The sequence below is a fragment of the Sylvia atricapilla genome, chromosome 20 (assembly GCF_009819655.1).
Source record: "Sylvia atricapilla isolate bSylAtr1 chromosome 20, bSylAtr1.pri, whole genome shotgun sequence".
Taxonomy (NCBI): Eukaryota; Metazoa; Chordata; class Aves; order Passeriformes; family Sylviidae; genus Sylvia; species Sylvia atricapilla.
Genome location: NC_089159.1, coordinates 9912815 through 9932422, shown reverse-complemented (window position 1 = coordinate 9932422; position 19608 = coordinate 9912815). Strand labels below are relative to the sequence as shown.

Genomic DNA, 19608 nt, shown 5'->3' with positions numbered 1-19608 from the left:
CTGTGGGGAGCAGGAGAAGGGGTCTGCTCCTCAAAGCCAGTGGGTGTGCTCAGAGCCAAACCAAAGCTCTCTCTTCTTCAGTTTCTGTGGATTTGAGAATGAACAAAAAACTGGATTTTGAGGGGGAAAACACTTGTGTAAAATCTTTTGCTGTAGTCAATACAAGAGGAGCTTTTGCAGTGAAATCCCCCCAAGCACTAACATTGTAATATAACATTTAATGGGAGTTTCAGGTGAATTCTTTGGTTCCTCATGTGCTTTATTAGGCAATTTCACTTTTTATAGGTCTAAGTTTCCCTTGTGTTTAAAGTCAGCCTCTGGTGCCTTCTTGGCTGAACATCAGCATCTCCTCTCCCCTCAATCCTCAGGCAGTGTGTGTATAAAGTCCCTAGAATAATTCAAAGGGGAGAATTTTTAACTTTTCATTTTTATACTAAAAACGCTGTTAAACCCTACTTTGCCCATTTTTAGGTAAAGTTTAATTTTGTGAGCAGATTTCAGTTTTTAGCTTTTTTTTTTTTTTTACCCCTTTAAAATGTCATGTGTTGGAACGTCTCCAGACCAGTGATTAATCTTGATTTTCACTCTCTCGTTCCTCACTTGCCATTTCCCTGGCTGAAGTTTAACTCCTGATAAATTTAGGAGATGAGTCTCCTGTGTCTGCCTGCCACTGGAACTGGGATCCAGCCACGGAACCTGAGCTGGGAGCAGCTGATGGCAAACCTCACCTTTATTTCAGCAGGGCAAAAAACTCATCAGGAAAAGCAGGAGAAAACATCCCTCAGCCAGAATTGTCTAAAGGCACTGCTGAGCCTTAGGCTGCTGCTGGAGCTCCATTAGCACCGTTTGGAACAGGAAACCAACACATGTTCTGGTTTAATCTTTATTGATTTTTGGTGTTTTTTTTTTTTTTTTTTTACAAGTATAGAATCTCATTTAAATCAGGCAGCGATGGCAGCGCTCTGCCTGCTCCTCCTGCAGAGGCCACAGAAACTCTGGTGCCTGCTCAGGAGCGGGGCTCTCCCGGGCTCCAGTCACACTCCAAGGAAGCAGTGCCTGCCCCTGGAGCCTCGGGAAGGCTTCTCCCAGGGCAGGGCTGGGGCTGGAGTCGGCTCCTGGCACACTCTGCCAGCCAAGCCTCTGTCACCCACCCTGGGGACAGAGAGGAGCAACCCTGGGATGCAGCATAACCGTGAGGACGGAATGGAGAGAGGCAGGAATGGGCTAAGGCAGGATTCCCGGATTCCCCCGGGGCTGGGCGGGCTGCGGGGCCGGGGCACGGACAGCCCAGCCCCGGGGCCACGCACAGTCCTGAGCATCTCTTTGCTGCCCAGCGCCTTCAACCCTCTCGCTCCTGTCTTGAGCCACGTCTGAACAAGATCTGTCAACTTTCCACCCACAGAACACGCCAGCATTCTCCAGTAGTTGAAGTGTATTCCAGGACTATTCCTGGCATGGAATGAGTGAAAAAGGATCTTGTATTTATTTGATTTGAATTGCTCAATTTTTATTTTATTTGTGGCCGACACGGACTGATTCACTTGGGGTTTTTTGTTTGTTTTTGTTTTTTTTCCCTTTTATTTTTTCCCCCTAACTTTGAATATGATTAAGAGCTGACTAAAGATCTCAAACACTATATACTGAGAGTCACTACGGATGTTAAAGAAAACACCAGCACTAGCACCACAGCTCCTGTTTTCCTGCCTCCCTGGTGCTTGGAAAACCTGCTGTGGAGCAGGGCCTCACTAGTGCTGCTCCTGAGCCACTACAGGGTTTTTGCAAGGAAGCAAACAAGCTATAACAAAATATCCAGGCTACTACTGCAGCAGGAAGCGCACTTGGGCCATCAACTCTGCCCAGTGCCTCTTAGGCCTTTCCTCGGAGGGTTCTAATAAACTGACTAAAAAAAGAATAAAAGACGGAGGCTTTATGGAAGGAATAAACTTGTAATGAGACCTGGTGTTGCTAAATCAGAGATGCGGATGGGAAATCCCCATAGAGAAAAATGCTTCGACGGGAATCGTTGGCCTTGCAGGTTAGTGAGGTGAGAATCGAGGTTCTGCTGTATGGTAGAGAACCAAAGTTGGCTGTAGAAGGAGAAGGGAATGTCTCCAGTCTGGTTGACTCGGAACAGCGCGTCCCTTCGTTGTGCTTCCCGTCCGCAGTCCCATTAAATTCCCCAGTAAGGCATCAGGGGTCTCCTCTCTCTCTCGTAAACGTCTGGGATGATGCCATAGGGCGTCTGTACCATTTTAACCGAGGTCTTCCCAAAGAGCTTCCTCTCGTAGTCTATCAGCTGCCTCCAGAAGCCCACGTTGGGCCGGATCACGGGGCGCCGGGACTTGACCCAGTTGTAGGCCTCGAAGAGGGAGACCTTGTGGTACTTCATGAGGAAGGCGATGCAGAGCGTGGCCGACCTGCTGACGCCGGCGGCGCAGTGCACCAGCGTGGCCCCGTGCTTCCGCGCCACGCTGTGGATCTTGTCGGCCACGCTGTCGAAGTACAGCGAGATGGGGGCGTTGGGCATGTCGGCCAAAGGCACTTTGACGTACTCAAACTGGGGCCAGTTGAAGTTGGGGATCTCGATGGTGGCGTTGATGATGCAGGTGATGCCCCGGGACAGCAGCAGGTGGCGGTTGGAGGCGACGCTGCCCCGGCTCAGGTACAGCGAGGGCGTGATCTGGGCGATGCCCCCCAGGGCGCCGTCGGAGAGCATTCGAGGAGCCATCAGAGTTCTCGGCAGGGAGTTGTGGCTTCTGGAGGTCATGGAGGATCCTGGCGCTCAGGCTTCCATTATGGGAAGAGAGCCAACGGGATCTTCAGCCAAGGGAGGGATTGTCTGGCCTGGTGGTGGCAGGACAGCGAGAGCTCCCGCTGCTTAGTCACTGCAAAACACAAGTGAGGCCGCATGAGCGGGGAGCCGTCCCTGACCTGTGTCTGTGTGAGGGAACAGGAAAGCCCAGCTCGCCCTGCCGTGGCCTGGCAAAGCTCCGTGGGGAATGTGGGGCTGGTTTCACAGTGCTCATTACCACTGTCCCTCAGGCGCTGCCTGGACAGATGGTAACAAAAAAAAAAAATCTTCCAGCCTAATTAGCTGCAATTACTCGCCAAGGGTTTACCTGTGGGCCTGGACAGCATCTCACCTGGACCAGCACGTGGAAGATGAGCTACACCTTTTCCATGCTTAAACACAACACCTTCACCGCTGGCCACAGTTCAAAGGGATGGTGAGGAACAGTAGATGCCAGCAATTTCCAGCACAGTGCCCTCTTCCCAGTGCCACCCTTCTCCTTTTTTAGGTGTAGGAAAGGCCCCGCCAAAGCACATAAACAGAGAAAAGTCGCTCATTAGGAAAGGCGGTGAGTCACGTCCATCCCCATCAGTCATCAGCCCTCATGGAGGCAGGGGAAGTGTGGAAAGAGTGACCTGGTTATGTCAGAAGCTGAGAGTCAAACCCAAGAGCAGAGGCTGGGACAGGGGAGGCTCTTGTCCTGCTTTAAGCCTGACTAATGCTTGGCAGAGAGACACACACTGCAGAGGCCTGGCATTGCCCATGAGGGTCCCTGCTCCGACTCCTCCTGCTCCTGTGGGGCATCTCCAAAGCCAGAGGATGAGCCCTGGAGTATCAGCAGTTTGGCAGTCTGTGTGTTCTCCTGAGAGGGTCAGAGGAAAGGCTCCAGTCTGTGCAGGCTGGGGAGCCCCTGCCCAGGTACCTCTGAGCCCACCCTGGTGGCAGAGCTGAGGGGACTGGGGGGATGCTCAAGGCCTTGGGGAGAGGGATCTGTCCCTCCAGCAATCCTTAATTACGTTAAGAGGGTCCTTTAAAGGGCTGTGGCTTCCCCAGCCCTTAGCTGTCTGCCCTCATGACGTGCTCTGGGAAGCACTGGCAGGTCCCAGCAGTGGCTGGTGGTGCTGCCTGTAGATTTTTGGCTCTGTGGTACAGAAATGTAATGAGCATAACATGGCTCTTCCCTGCTGGCAGCTACTTGAGCAGCTCCTGAAGCTGTGGACCCAAAGCTGCAAAAGTTCCTGCCCCAACAAAGTTTTTGCTGCAGCTACCACTGCTCAGCTTCCCCCCAGTGCAGTCACCCAGTCGGAGCAGCAAGGAAAGGTGTGGCTTTTTCAAAGGAATAAAGTTCTTTGAGCAGGGGAAATCCCTGCTCTCAAACAGCTCTTATTGACAATGCAAAGGATTGAGACACTTACACTTGGTAACAAAGTCCTGCTCTAAATCACCGAGTGGCACCTGGGCTGCTGGGGCTGGGATGGTTCATGGAGTGTGTCCAACGCCGAGCTGGGGAGAGAAAAGAGCATGGATTTTACTGGGATCTGCACTGGACTCGAGTTAGGTGGGTCTCCAAGAACTGGGAGGGAGGACCACGGCTTCCCCACAGAGACACTGAGGACTCAGGGTGGCACTTGCTGCCAACACTGTAATGTCACCAATTCCTGCCAACACCGCACTCAAAATCACGGTGAGCCCAGAGGAATCTGAGGCTGGCACAGAAGTCATGGCTCAAAAAAAATTAAGTCATTTAAGTAATTAATTTGTTGTAATGTCTTCTTTAGCATCTGCCCAGGCCCAGACCGCTGGGGCAGGTCTGTGTCCCTCTGACAATGCCCAGAGTCACCCACTGGGACCCCCTGTTCCCTGTCCCTGTGAGTGGGAAGGGGCAGACCTGATGCCAGAGCCAAAAAGCTGAGTTTGGGGCCAACATCCCCTTCTTTCCCCAGCGTGGAGGTGAATCCTCTGGGAAACGCTGCTGGACCCGAGCAGAGCCAGAGCAGCTCCCGCCCCAAACCAGCTGTGAGCAAGGCCGAGCCTCCAGCTGTTCCCGGGGGAGCCGGAGCACTCCTGAGGCAGTTTGGGAAGGGCTCAGCTGCTTTCCATAAAGTGGTTCCTGTTTGCAGGCAGGAACTTATCCAGGGATTTGCATGTGACAGGCTGGGCTGGCTCTGCAAACTCCGGGGCTGCTTCACCGACAGCAAACACCTGCTCATCCCATCCCATCCCATCCCTGGGCAGGGACACCTTGCTCATCCCATCCCATCCCCGGGACACCTTCCACCCTCCCTGGGTGCTCCAAGCCCTGTCCAGCCTGGCCTTGGACACCTCCAGAGATCCAGGGACAGCCAAGCTGCTAATCCCAGTGCCACCGACATCCCCGGCATGGCCGTCACAGCTCCCACCCCACCCGGAGCAGCTCTCAGCCAGAAGGACGGAATATTTTGGCGAGAAGCTCGTTATTTAAGCGGGGGATGAGGCTGCTGTGCCCAGCACTGGGGACAGCCAGCAGAGCAGGGGACAGGTGCCCGTCCCTTGCCGTGTTGGGCGGCGCTGGCAGCGGGGATGGCACCGAGTGCGCCGTGCTGTGTCGGGCATGTGACAGAGGCACGCTGCTGCCCACGCTCCGGGCTGAGCAGCTGCTGGCGTCCTCGGAGCTGGGGATGGAGGGAAGAGCCCCGTCTGCCTGGGCTGCCAGCGGCTCCGGCTGGGATCGGCAGCTCCCCCAGGCTCGCAGGTGTGAGCCTCCATCTGTCCCCAGGCTGCATCCCTCCTGCCCGGCCCAAAGTCGCCTGTTTTTGCTCCCGTGGAAGTCCCTTCGCCTTATCCCAGCGCACCCCGCCGTAATCCAACACTGTTGCTCTTCACGCAGCCATTGCCGTCATTGTGCTGGGGCAGGGAAAGAGAAAAGGAATGAAAAGCCTCTTCCCAGCCGTTGTTGAGTGCAGGGAAAAAAAAAATCGCTGAAGACGGAACAAAGCACACACAGAGCCTGGCGTGGCTGTGCCTGGGAAGGCCGATTGCACAAGAGGCTCCTGGCAGGGCGCAGGGAGAGGCACCAGCTGCCCCTTCAGCCTCCAGGATACAACTCCTGTGAAATAAAACCCCACCTCTTCTCCCACTTCTCCTTGGTTGGGCTTTCTGAGTGATGGTGTTGGCTGGGGAGTCACACCAGCCCAGAGATGGTGCCCCGGAGTGCTAGAGCCTGTCCTGGACCCAGAAGTGTCCCTAAAGGAGCTGGGATGTCACTGGGGTTTTCTGCAGAGGGCTGACACCCCCAGAGGGTGCAGATGGTCCTTCAGGAGAAGCCTGGCTGGCAGTGGGCCGGTAACAACCAGGTATCACATCCTTTTTCTGAGCTGACTCCAGTTAATGAATGAATTCACCTTGTAGCAGCCCTGACCCACAGCAAATCCCTGTCCAGAGTGTGCCTTGGTCTTGCCCGTGCACAGAGCCCGTGGGGAGCAATGGGGTGCCAGGGTGGCAGAGGGACCCTGGGGTGGCAGAGGGACCCTGGGGTGGCAGAGGGACCCTGGTGCGGCAGGGGCAGGACAGGAGCAGCCTCCTCCCTCGCCGGCAGACTGGTGGGTTCTGCCATTTCCCTCCTCTGCATAATCAGGGGTGGGGGAAGCCAGTGGCTAATTACAGCCTGGAGAACACTCTGCTCTTCAAAGCCTCCGGGTCCTTTCCCAGCGCTCCTGGCCAGCACCATCCTCGGGTTTATGGCGAGGGGACACTTCTCCAGCACCCATCCAGCCTGGATCTCATCCTGCACCCTCCTCAGCTCTCAGGTGGGTCCTGCTCTTCCTCCAGGCTGAGCTCTGTGGATCTCCCGTCCCAGGAGGAGGGGCAGGTGCCTGGCCCGGGGTAGCTGCTCCCATGGAAGGCTGGCTGTATCCCCCTGGGCTGGCTCTCCTGGCCTCAGAGCAGCTCCTTTCCAGGTAAGAGGATTTCCAAAGCAGTGCAGCGATCCCAATGCCATGGTTGGTGTTTTGGTGGTGCAGCCCCTTGGAAAGGTTGCTGCCGGCAATGCTCGTGGCTCTGCTCTTCCAAATCTTGTAACAGCTGGAGTTTGTTTCTCTTGCTTTCATTCCTGGGAACGCAGTCCTCTTAACAAAGGCTGAGATTCCCATGGGAACGTACTGCTGGTTCCTGGGCCTCCTGAGAAAGACTTGAAAACACCTCTGGAAGCTCAAATGACAAACAGGGTGAGTTTGTGAGTTAAATACTGTGATCTCCAGGACAGGAGGGAGAACTGGTTGGGCTCTAGACAATGAGTTGGCAAGTCTGAGCTTCTGCCTTCTTATTCTGGTGCTGCTGGGTGGTTTGCTCTGATTTTTGTTTGTTTGTCTGTTGTTTAACACAGCTCTTCTGTCTTGAGAGCAGAGGCTGTGGCTTGTCCCTGAGGGACTTGAGTTTCTGTTGGGTTGTTTGGCAGTAAGACAACCCTGGGGCTGGTACCTGGACAGGTGAGAGCTCCCCCAGGCCTCTGCCTCCCTCTGGACCGTGGGTTTAGTGCAGGGTGGGCCTGGAGCAGAGACACTGAAGCCCCTGGTTTAATTCCCAGATCATCATCTGGGATTCGAAGCAGGTTTGTGGGCTGGGTGTGCAAAATGTCAGTACTGAGGCAAGGCTTCTCCCCCCTCCCAGGAGAGGAAAAGTTATTCATTTTGGAGATGACAAATGCTCTCTAATCCTGCAGTAAAGAGAAGAGTCAATATCGCAGGCGCTGAATGAACGAGCCTGCTCAGGGCTCTTCCCAGCCAGGCTGAACAGCAAATTGCTTCAGAAATGGTCCTGGAGAGTGGCATTTCAAATAAATTTCAGCAGAGAGCACAAACTGCAGCCATTCTCGGGTCAGGGCTTGCTTGTGCCGAGTCCGAGGGAGCCCAAAGCAGAGCCGGGAGGGGAGAGGATGTGTGGGAGCCGCCGGCTCCTCTTCCCAGCCCTTTGCTCTGCCGGGGCTCTGCTCTCCTGCCTTTGCTTGTGCTCCTGGAGCCATTACAGGCTCCTCCCGGGTGGGTCAGAGCCATCAGCACATCCTCACGATGGAAAAGGTCGAGTGTTTCAGGTTTGGAACGGGGAAGGAAGGGGAGCAGGCGGGGTGATCTGGGCTGAGACAGAGGATGCTGTGACCAACCCCTGATTGATTCTGCTGGCAGCCTGTGCCGGCCTCTCCGAGCAGGATGGGAGCTGTCAGATGTTAAATCAAGATAATAATCTGTCTGCCCGGAGCTCTGAGCAGCCCTGGCTGCTTGTGCAGCTCCCAGCACAGCCGGGTCCCGGCGCTTGCCAGAACACACCAGTAACTTCCCAGAGGATCCACAAAAAGGGGAGTCGTGCCCAAAACGCAAAACAAGACACCCTGCAAACCGTTCCAGGCTCTCCTGGGAAACTCAACGCCAGATGAAGCAGTTTAATCCACAAGCACAGAGTCCTGGCTGCTCCCAGAGCCGGGCTGCAGGGCTGGCAATCCCTCAGGAGCCTGTCCCAGCCTGCTGCCTTCAGAGGGGTGACAGCTGACACTGCTGTGTCACGGCCCGTGTCCCTCCCGCTGGCAGCAGTGGGGTGCCCGGTGCCCTGGGTGAGGCCAGGGCTCGGCACGGCTCCCCTGCTGCCTCCTGCCTCTGCTGAGGATGAGCCACCCTCGCTGCACAGCCAGGCTCAGCCCCATGGCAGCACCCAGCCTCGGGCTGGCACCAGGCTAAGGGGTGGTGACTCCAACCCAGTGAGCAGTGTCTGAGCGCTCTGCCAGCCAAAGGCTCACTCCTCCATTGCCGTTCTCCCAGCAGGAAAAACAGGCGGTGAGGCTTTTGCAAGGAGGATGCCACTTGTCCCCATGGGCAGGGTCCCAGGCTGGCAGGCAGGGTGGCACCTCGGCTGCCTCTCCATCCCCACTGCCACCAGCTGCCGTGCCAGCGGAGCTGCCCACGGCCACGCTGCGATCCTGCCGTGCAGCCACCCCCTCTAGAGCAGGAGCAGGCACTGCTCCCTCTCCAGCTGGCAGCTGGATCCTGCCAGCTGCCAGCCAAACCTCTGGCCACAGGGAGAGCTCCTGGCCGCGGGGACGGAGCGAGACGGGCAGCGGGCGCTGGTATTTATAAATCCTCGCTCTGCTCCGAGGACAAGCCTCCCTCGGCAAGCAGCAAGAGGATTTGATGCAAGAAAAACAAACCATCGTTCTGTTAAACGCCACGTCTGTGCTTTCAGAGCCACGGGCTCTGCACGCCACGCTCTGTGTGCTGCTCACTGGGAGAGCACAGTGGGGGCACGGGGCCACCTGCATCCTGCTTAAAAACTCCTGGTAGGTGCATGAAACGCTTTAAAAACCAGAACCAAGCTCTGAGGAGGCACGAACGGGATCCAACAGTTGTGTGCAGCATCGGTTCCCTCCTCGGCTGAGCACTGAGGGCTGTTTTCTAGCCCCGGGTGGAGATACCGCCTCTTCTGGAGCACTACAGATTATTCCAGCGCCAGCTGATGGCATCTGGATTGCAGGTGGAGTTTAGGACAGCTCCATGCCCTGCTCCCTGTGTCCAAGGGTGACCCCGGGGGACGTGGATGGAGAGCAGGGGGCACACTCGGGGAGCAGACCCACGCCTGGCTGCGGCTCCCGGGGTGCTGCAAGATGGAGCCTTGTTTTTTTCCGGAGCCGTGCCCTGCGCAGTCACAGCTGACAGGAGGGACACAATCTCTTCCCTGTGAGCAGAACAAAACACGGGGACCTCGGTGTGTTTGCTCGTGTGTGACCCTGCCGGGCCCAGGGCTGTGCCTGCAGCTCCTGGGGCTCTGCCCCAGCCCACCCCAGAGCCCGTAAAATTGAAGGCAGCTGCAAATTCACTGCAACGTGTCCTGGAAACGGTCCGGTGCCTCCACGCCGGCCTCACCCGGGCCTCTTCCAGGGCCAGTGCCAACTGGGGCATGCTCTCAGCCGCCTGGCTTCTCTGGGGGTCTCAAAGCTGGCACCCTGAGGAGCCTGACGGTGACACATTCCCTTCCGGAGGAATTCCCGGCGGGCAGGGGCTGCCCACGCTTTCCCCACGCTCCCCAAGGCCGGGCAGGGGCTGGCTGGGCCAGGGTGGGAGCAGCTGTAAGGAATGAGGTCACCTCTGAGCACATCCATGGGGTTGTGTAGGGTGACAGGAAGCGAGGCCAATGTTCATCAGTGGGGGGAAATGGGGTTTATGTGTGGAGCTTTCCCCTGTGAGCAGCAAGCTCCTCTCGGCTCCCAGGAGGTCTCTCTGGCTGCTCCAGGCTGGGGGGAATTCCCTTTTTCAGGGATGCTGTGTAAATTCACATTTCCCCCATAAAGGACTCCTGCCCTCGAAGGGAGGGACCTGCAGACCCTCCCCACACTGCAGGGTGGGATGGTGAAAAGAAATGAGAATTAATTCTCAATAGCCTGGGAACCCTGACCCACCTGGCCTTGGGGTGACTGTGGCAGCACCTGTTGATCCCCCCTCCTGGGAACCCCAAACCTGCCTGAGGATTATCGTTTTATACTATTTTTAAAGCAGGGGAGTAGCTGTGTGAGCTCAGCCCACACACTGCCTGCACTACAGGTGCCCCGGGAAGGGTGGGCAGTGCCTTTGCCTCCCAGTTCCTGGCTTTATTCCCAAGCATCCAGGGAGCTGGGGCTCCTGTTCACAGATTCCTCAGCTATTTCCAAACGCCAGAGCCCTCCGTGCTAGATGCTTCCCTTTGCGTTATGGTTGCTCAGAGTGTCCTTTTTGAAGCCATAAATGGGGGTGTGTGTGCTGAGGGTTGTGTACCTTGAGAGGAGGGGCCGGGAGAAGCTCCCGTGCCTGGTTTGAGGTGTTACCCCACTCTTTTAGGGAAAACCACCCTGGAAGGAAAGGTCTGCAGTGGTGGCAGGAAGCCTGGAAGGCTTCTCTGGTGAACAGCCTTTAGTAGATGGCCCTGGTGGGGTCAATGTGTGGTGATCCCAGGGCCCACTGCCTTTTCCCCACTCCTCATTCCCAGCCTCTTCCTGCACACCCAGGCGAGCAGGTGGCTGGTTCCCTGGGACAAAGCTGGTTCTGGCTCCCAGAGAAGAGACCTGAGACTTTTTTGCCCTGGCTCTTCATCCTTTTCCTCCCTCCCATGGAGCCTGGCTCACGGAGATCTCCCCCGACACCCTGTACATTTCTAGCACTAGAGCAGCACGAGCTCTCTGGCTTTCCAGCTCCGAGATTCCAGCTGGGATCAGCTATTGAGTTAAGCCATACAAATTCCCATCTTGCCCTGACCAACGGGGAAGCAGTGCCAGAGCCCAGAGCAGACCCCGCAGCAAGGGCTGGGATGAAATCCCTGGGATTTCACCTTTGTTCCTGGAGGAACCCGGGATGTCTGTGTCCCTGTCCAGGACCCAGGCGAGCCCTCGGGGGCAGGAAGGACAAGGCAGAGCTGCACGTTCACACCTTCCAGGCATAAATCGATTAAAACCTGCTGCATTACTGTTCCCTGACGTTCACAAGGGTCACGTCAGCCAAGTCGCGGCAGCAGATCTCTCTGCCAGCGGGGAACAGCACGTGTCCCCCAAATCGGGGATCCTTCCTTCTCGTTCCTTGGGAACCAGAGCGCCACCGAGCCCGTCCCAGCCTCCGGGAACACAGCAAACAGCAAGGTTTACAGCCAGGCCTGGGGGAGGAATCCACTCCCTGCCAGAGCAGGGGCAGCTGATCCGGTGTATCATAAGGGAAAACAGTGTTTTGTCACTGCTAATCCTCCACCATTCCCGAGGCAGGGGCATTAGGGATAAACTGCACTTGCAACATGATATTAGGGCATCTGCCAGCGCTCAAACCTCGAGAATAAAAGGTTCATTTGCTGCCCAGTCGAACAGGTTATAACCCTGCCCCATCTCCCTACAGCCAAAAGCCACTCATTGATTACCGGTGTTGCTCAAAGCAGCTTTGCTCCGGAGCTGAGTCAAGGAGCCGTGAGGCCGGGCAGCCGCCGGGGTTTGGGCACCGGGGCGCCCCGGGAGCGGAGGGCAGGAGGCAGGGACGGCCACCGCGGCAGGGCTGGGCGGCAGGACCCGGGATGGAGAGCCCCGGACAGCACAGCCCGCCGTGGGGCTGGCTCCACGCCGAGAGAAGCCCCGGAGCCGTGCCCGTGGCAGCTCTGCCGGGTGTCCCCCGCTGTCCCGCCGGGCTCTGAGCAGCGGCCGCCTTCTTCGCCGCTTTCCCCGCGCTCCTCGGGCCACCCCCGGCACGGCACCGCCGCCGCTGCCCCGTCCCGCCTGTCCCACGGCACAGCCCCGAGCCCGGCGGGGATCGGAACGTCCCCGAGCCCCGTCCCCGCCTTAGGGTCCCCTCCGGAGGGCACGGTCCCAGCGCGGGGCGGGCAGGGCACGGCGGACACGGCGAAAACAGCGAACACGGCGGGGCCCCCCTCAGCCCTCACGGCCCGGATCCCCTCAGCCCTCACGGCCCGGATCCCCTCAGCCCTCACGGCCCGGATCCCCTCAGCCCTCACGGCCCGGATCCCCTCAGCCCGGCCCTACCATGGCTCCGCGGCGGCGGCTCCGCGATCCCTCGCGGCCGTGGCGGCGGCGGCCCGGGACTTTTATCGTGCTCGGCCGGCTCCGTCTCGGCGGTGCCACCTGACCGCGGCTGCCGGGGCCGCCCCCGCCCGCAGAGCCGCCGTTACCAGGCTACGGGGGGCGGCCCGGCCCGGCCCGGCCTCCGGGCGGGGGCTCCGGGAGACCGGCCCCGCTTAAAGGAGCCGCCGCCGCCCGGCCCGCCCGGCCTGTGGGGACACTGCGGGACAGCGGGGACACTGTGGGGACACTTGGGACACCGGGGACACTGTGGGGACACTGTGGGGACACTTGGGACAGCGGGGACACTGTGGGGACACTGTGGGAACGAGACCGCTGTGGGGACACTGTGGGACAGCAGGGACACTGTGGGGACACTTGGGACAACGGGGACTCTGTGGGAACACTGTGGGAATGAGACCGCTGTGGGGACACTGTGGGACAGAGGGGACACTGTGGGGACGGGAGAGCCGTGGGGACACTGTGGAGACACCGGGGACACTGTGGGAACGAGACTGCTGTGGGGACACTGTGGGGACACCGGGGACACTGTGGGGACACTGTGGGAATGGGACCGCTGTGGGGACACTGTGGGGACAGCAAAATGCACTGAGGGGATGGGAAAAAAGGGGGCTTGCAGTGAGGACATGATGGGGACATCCCCTGTGAGGATGGAGACAGTGAGATCCCAGTGGGGACACGATGGGGTCCCTGTGAGGATGGGATGTGCCGGAGTCAGTGAAGGCACATGGCAGGGAGAGGTGGTCCTGGTGGTCTCGGTGGTCCCGGTGGTGTGGCAGAGTCCCAGTGAGGCTGGGACAGCGTGTGGGGATGTGGCAGGACCCAGGACATCCCTTGTGAGGGACGGGACATGCCATGTCCCCGTGGGGACCCTGCCAGCACGTGTGGGGACAAGATGGGGTCCCTTTGGGGTGGCGATGTGCCAGAGTCCCTCGGCTCGATGGGTGCTCACTGGGGAGGGGGCCAGCCCTGACAGAGAGAGCGAGGAACCTGGTTTTTGTGACTCAGGACACCCCAAGCCACAGCTCCTCCCCACACTGGGAGCACAGTGAAGGAAGGGCAGGTGGTCCTGAGGCTTCTGGAGCTTCTTGTGCCACCACCCCGAGGGCCAGGCTGGACCCTTGCCCAGGGCAGGGTGGGTTCTGCTCCCTGTGGTGGGATGCCATGGGCTGAGATCCCCAAAAAGGGATGCCATGGGCTGGGAATCCCACAGAGAGATGCCATGGGCTGAGATCCCCAAAAAGGGATGCCATGGGCTGGGATCCCCAAGGAGGGATACCATGGGCTGGGAATCCCACGGAGAGATGCCATGGGCTGGGATCCCCATGGAAGGATAACATGGGCTGGGATCCCCATGGAAGGATGCCATGAGTTAGGGGATCCACACAGCAAAGGGAGTTTGCCTTTAGCTGCTCAACTGTGGGATTAAGGAGAAGGCTCTGCTCCCACCACCATGGCAGGGACGGGACGAGGCTGGCACTGGCAGAGGAGGAGGAGGAGGAGGAAGAGGGGGAGGAGGAGGAGGGCAGCCTCTGCCTTAACCCCGCGGCTGCTGGAGCGAAGCGTGGCCACCCCAGCCCGCTTTTGTTCGCTTTCTGGTTTTGTTGTCGCACGCTCCGACCGAAATAGCCCAAATCCCTCATAAGGAAGCTTCCCCCAGCCCGAGCCCTCGGCTGGTATCTCGCTCGGGCAGGTTTCATGACTCAGCAGCCCAGATGGAGCCGTCCCTCACAGCCCTCAGCTCCAAATCTGTTTATTGCTCCAGAGGCTGTTTTTCCAAGAACCTCGCTGCTTTATAACAGCCAGAGCTCTCCCTTAAAACCCTGCCTCTCCAGCGAGGGCTCGCGTCACACTCAGCGCGGAGGTGGGCGAGGAACAAAAATAGACAAATTAAGAAAACCTCAAAAGGCCAAAAAAAAAAAAAAAAAAGAAATTGTGAGGGTTTTTGGCTCCCCAAGCTCAAGGTTTGCTTTGCCTCCACGTTTGCATCAGTTCTGCTGCCTTCCTTGGAGCTGCGCCGTCTCGGGGGCAGAGACGAATCCCCGGGTGACCACAAGTGTGTGAGAAGCTGAGAGACGGCTGAGCCCCCGGGGCTGGGCTGGGGTCCCTGGGCTGGGGGCTCGGAGCCCTGGCAGGGGGTTTATTGCCCTGGGGTGGCGTTTGTCGGCCACCGGCAGCGTAGGGAGAGGCGAGGATGGGTTTTGAGTGGCAGCCTGTGGGATTCCCTCCACAAGCATCTAAACCCCTCATTCCCCCTCACCACCACTGAACGTCAAAAAGACTCTTGCACTGCTCATCCTGAGCAGTTTTTAACTACTGACACAATTAAAGGTGTTTTTTAATGCTGGTACAAGTTGTGCTTTTAACCTTCACCCTGCTGGGAGATTTATGTGTGTTTGGTGAGGGACAGAGGATGCAAAGAGGGGAAACCTGGGAGGCCTCTGACCCAGGGACACAGCAGGGAACAAAGCTAAAAGGGAATATCAGCTGCTCACCCCACTCAACCCTGGCCAGGGGTTCACTCACGGGAGCTGGGGGAACTCGGTGGGTGGCTGGGGCCACTGGGGGCTGGTGTCCTGCCAAGCCCTCTCCTGCAAAGAGCAGTTTTGTCCAGGATGGATGTTTGAGGCACAGGTGGGACTGTGAGGGTTTGCTCCTGAGCACCGGGGAGGTGTCAGGCACTGGGTGCTTTCTGGGACACTCTCTGCCCTGGCATGGGGGGGACAGCAGGGCCTCTGGGGGACCCCCAGCCCTGGGAAGGCAGCCTGAGCTCCCACTCGTAGCTCAGGGTTTGTGGGGCAGCAGCAGCTCTCCTCTAAGGCAGACATGGTGTTGTGGACAGGTTTTCCCCTTTCCTGTAGAACTGCGCATCTCTTGGAAAGGTTTGAAGACTGTGTAGGGCCCAGATGCTTGAAGTGGTGGCTGATGACAGCCCGTGCTGCCTTTGGGGGTGATGGCTTTGGAAGGGTCAGGACTTGGACTCTGATCCTTGTGGGCTGGGATATTCCGTGATTCTGTGAACGCACCTTGCCCAGCTCAGCCTGGCAGGTGCCCGCTGGCTGTGCTGGGGTGAGCAGGGGCACATTCCCGAAGGGTGCGCCTGACCACGGGCCATTAGCTGGTCATTAGGGCTATTATCTTAATCACGGGTGTTCCCCTGATCTGGCTCGGGGTGTGCTCAGGGTCACGAAGGCCTGCTGAGAGGGGAGCAGCCTTCTGCTGCCACCATCCATCCATCCATCCCTCCATCCATCCATCCATCCATCCATCCATCCCTCCATCCATCCATCCATCCCTCCATCACTCCATCCATCCATCCATCCATCCATCCATTCCTCCATCCATCCATCCATCCATCCCTCCATCCCCTCCAGTTTCCATGGCTACACCAGACTTGACTCTTCCCTGCCTTCAACCACCTGCACCAGTGTGATGTATAAAAGGTCCCTGTGTGAGTCAAAAAGCTCAGGATCTGGGACCTGCTGTTTTTGGCAGCAACATCTGCGTCCAGGGTGGTGGAACCGCGGAGTGACAGGCGCTGAGCGCCCTGGCAGCAACCACAGCCCGGCCAGAGGGAGCCTTGGAGGGGCTGGTTTGGGGTGCTGCCCTCCCCTCCTGGCCTCCCTGACGGCAGCAGGGACCCAGGGGAGGCACAGAAGGATCTTCTGGGGATAAATCCCAGCTGGAGCCATCGGCCGCCTGGCGCTCAATGCGAGGTGACAGCGCGGAGCAGATTCCGGAGCGGGCGCTGGGGCTGCAGCTCCTTAATGGGAGAGAACAAAACCTGAGCCTGGGTCACCACGTGGGGCTTCAGTGGCCGAATGTGGGTCAGCAGAGGCCTCGCTGAGGAGGCAGGAATGTCACAGCTCCACAGGGACGTCAGGCACAGCAGGGGTTGGTTCGTCTTGCAGCAGCACAAGGAGCAGAAAGGGAGAGTATTCCAATCCAAGCTGCCTGGGCAGGAGGGTTTTGGCCGAGGGGCTCCCAGGATGTGGCCATGAGGGTGTGACCCTTCCCAAATCCACGGGCTGCTCTGATCTGTGGGGCCAGTGGGTGAAATGGGAAGTGTTTCCACAGCCCAGGTGTGCTGGGCTGTGGGGAGCCACACATGTGCCACAACCTTAGTCACCACCAGACAATCCCTGTCTCCTGCCCTGCATGCCAGGATCCCTGCCTGCTCCTGGCCACCCAGCTGCCTCATGGAGGAAAGTGCTGTCCCCCAAGGCCACTTTTCCCTCTGATGGGTGACCGTGGGCTCTACAGGGTCAGCAGGAGCAGCTCTGCTGTTTGTTGCTTTTGGGGTCCCCTTATTGCATTGACTGGCCCTTCTTTAGGCAGAGGGATGCAGGGATACTGTGTAGAGCAGGGATTCCACCGTGTTGGCTGTGTTTTGGCAGCTCCCTCGGTGAGATGCTGGGCACAGAGGGGTGCCAGGGTGCTGGTTCCTCTCGGGAGGGTGGGGTGAGTTTCACCCTGTGCTCACCTGCTGAGTCAGGGGCTGAGCAGCCACGTGAGCCGTGCCCTGTGTGCCTCCAGCCCAGCTGGGGATGCTCCTCATCGTGCCCTGACCCCTCTCTGCACAGCCCAGGGCTGGCACTCTGGCACTCAGGCAGCTCAGCCTCCCCAGGACACTGCTGCTCCTCTCCAGCCCAGCCTGCAGGTCAGTGCCTGTCTCCTGGGCGGCTGAGCTGGGGGCTGGCCCACCCCAGGGACCCCAGACATCCCCTGGAGCTCAGCCTGGAGGGTGCTCTGCCCCTCCAGCACTGCGTGAGGTGCTCTGAGCTCCCATTTATTCCCATTTCGCTCCCACTGGGGAGTGCTGGTGCCTGGTTCATAAAGCATTGGCTGTCCAGACAGGCTTTGCAAAAAAATGAGATGTTGGTGATTGTACAGGGAGCTCAGGAGATGCCAGGGTTCCCTAGGGCAGAGGGTGCTCACAATCCTTGCTTGTGGCCATCAGAGCCTGTGGTGGGGCAGGCACTGCCCAACAGCTCCCACTCCATGACACACAAAATGCTGGACGCCTGTGGACTCTGAGCTGCTGCTTGACCCCATCTCTGTGCTCCCTTTGCTCTTCCTACTCCCTGCTGGGGTCCCACACGGTCCTGAGCCAGCTGTGCCAGTGTGACAGTGGCTGGGATGAGTGGCGTGGCCGTGGCTCCCCTGTGGAGGTGTGCTCACCTCCCTGGGCAGCAGCCGGCTGGGCTGGGGGCTGCAGGAATTGGTGTGCCTGGTGCTGCTGGGCTCCGTCCCTGCTGTCCGTGGGCTCCAGTCACAGGCAGGGCTGGGGAAATGTGCTTTGCCTGTCCCCACTGCGTGTGCTTTCTCCACAGCCACTAATAAATCCGTGCTGGCTTTTCCTGGAAGGTCACCGAGCCAGTTTGCTGGAGGCCAGAGATCACTGTGGAGCATCACCACGTGCTTTGGATGTTCCCCTTGTCCCTTCTCCCCAGGACGGCAGCCTGGGCTTTCTCTAACCACGGCTCCAACGCTGCTGCCCCAGCCCGGCGTTTTCTCCCGAGGAGGCGGTTTAGGTTTCACAGGCCCCCCTCCCGACGGCAATTTGAGCAGGCACGAAAACTAGGGCTCCTTGTGTGCCGTCCTTATCGGCGTTATCTGCTCCGTGGGGAGAGGAGCCCCCGGGATGCGCTCCAGGACGTCCCCCACCTCCCGGGCTGAGTCACCAGCGCCTTTGCTGCTGGGGTGACGGCAGCTGGGAGTCCCAAAAAAAAAACCCCAGCGCTGATGCTTTAATGACAGGCGGATAGCAGAGCCCCGGGAAGACTCATTCCGCGCATTCCTCACTCAGCGCCGTGACTAAACCAGCGCTGGGATGGAGCAGCCGCAGCCTCCCCGCGTCACCCCGGCCCCGGTGCCACCAATTCTGCAGGTCCCGAAGCGCCCGTCTCTCACCTGCCTTGTTCCATTTTTAATGCCTCGTGCCCACCCGAGTCTGTAATTAAGGATCTGCATCCCCGAGGCCGGAGTGCAGCGAGGGCTGCCCTTCCCAATCCCAAATCCATCCCCAGCTGACCCCAGGGTGGCTCCAGGGCCCTCCTCCGCTGCCTTTGGGTGTAAGCCACCCCAAAGGCTGGGCTAAAGAAAGGCAGCTTGGCTGTTTAACGTTTAAAAGAAAACTGGGAAAAACATTCCCAAGGTTTTACAGCTTACTGTGCCTTTCCTTTGGCATCCCCAGTCTCAGGTTTGAGACTTTAATCTTCAACACGTAGGTTATTACTGCTGCTTCTCTTTAAATAGTAATATTTGCTAGGAAATGCAGTGGCCCCATCCCTACAGCCACCGCTGGGTGTTTATCTCCTCTCTCCCGGTGAGGAGCTGATGGATATAGATCCAGGCAGCTGTGTGACCTTTACAGTCTCACTCCGAGTCCAGGGATGTGGATGTAAGATTGTTTCAAGTCATTTTGATTTTATTACAAACCAAAATACTTCACATTCAATGGCACCTCAGGTCCACAGGATAATTACTCTTGGGGAACAAACAACAAGCCAAATCTCAGCCCCTCAGACAGGCATTGGTGCAGCTGTAGCTCAGTTAGGCTCTCCCATTTTTGAGAGAGCCCAAATTTGGGAGCATCCCCCTCCCCTCCTGCTTTGGCTCCCAGGTTTCCTGTGGGACATTATTCCAGCACTGCACCTTAGCAGGAAGCTGCCTGACAAACAATTTACTGTTCAATAAACACATAAGCTGCATCTGCAGAGAACCATCTTCATCCTCCAGCTGATTGCCACATCCAAAGGTTTGGTGAAGCTGAAGCTCAGGGCTCAGCTGATGTGATGGGGGCTGTGTTTGAGCAGTTGCTTGTGGCACCTCCTCAGGCATGTCCCTGATAATGCTGAGGGAACAAAACCCCACAAACAGGAGCTTCGTGCTTTTCACTCCTCTTTTGTGGGAGAACATCAGGGTCCCGAGAACTTTTTTATTCCTGTTCCCAAAAGCTGCAGCTTCCAGCCTTCCCAAGGAGCAGAAGAGTGAAACCAGAGGGGTTATATATAACCTGACACCCCCAAATCACGGGGGGAGCAGCTGAAGCTCCTTGGTTTGTGCAGAACCCTCCTGCTGGGATATGTGCTAATACCACATAAAAGTCACAACTGTTGAGGAGCTTCCCTGCCATGTCCTTTCCCATCCTTTATCACAATTAAGTACAAAAAGACTGGACCACTGCAAGATGTATTTTTACACCCTCGGGCACGTGCTGCTGCCTCTGAGAGCTGCTGCTGATTTAAGGAACACA

At 58.0% G+C, this 19608-nt stretch overlaps 1 protein-coding gene across 1 annotated transcript; it reads right to left on the bottom strand.

The window, feature by feature from the left end:
• Positions 1–1926: 1926 nt before the first annotated feature.
• On the bottom strand, positions 1927–12454 carry DUSP14 (dual specificity phosphatase 14). The gene is made up of 3 exons (XM_066333544.1): positions 12294–12454; positions 4207–4294; positions 1927–2885 (listed from the first exon to the last, which is right to left on the bottom strand). Exon 3 carries the CDS (start codon positions 2765–2767, stop codon positions 2171–2173), a length of 597 nt encoding a protein of 198 aa, XP_066189641.1. The 5' UTR covers positions 2768–2885; positions 4207–4294; positions 12294–12454; the 3' UTR covers positions 1927–2170.
• Positions 12455–19608: the final 7154 nt, after the last annotated feature.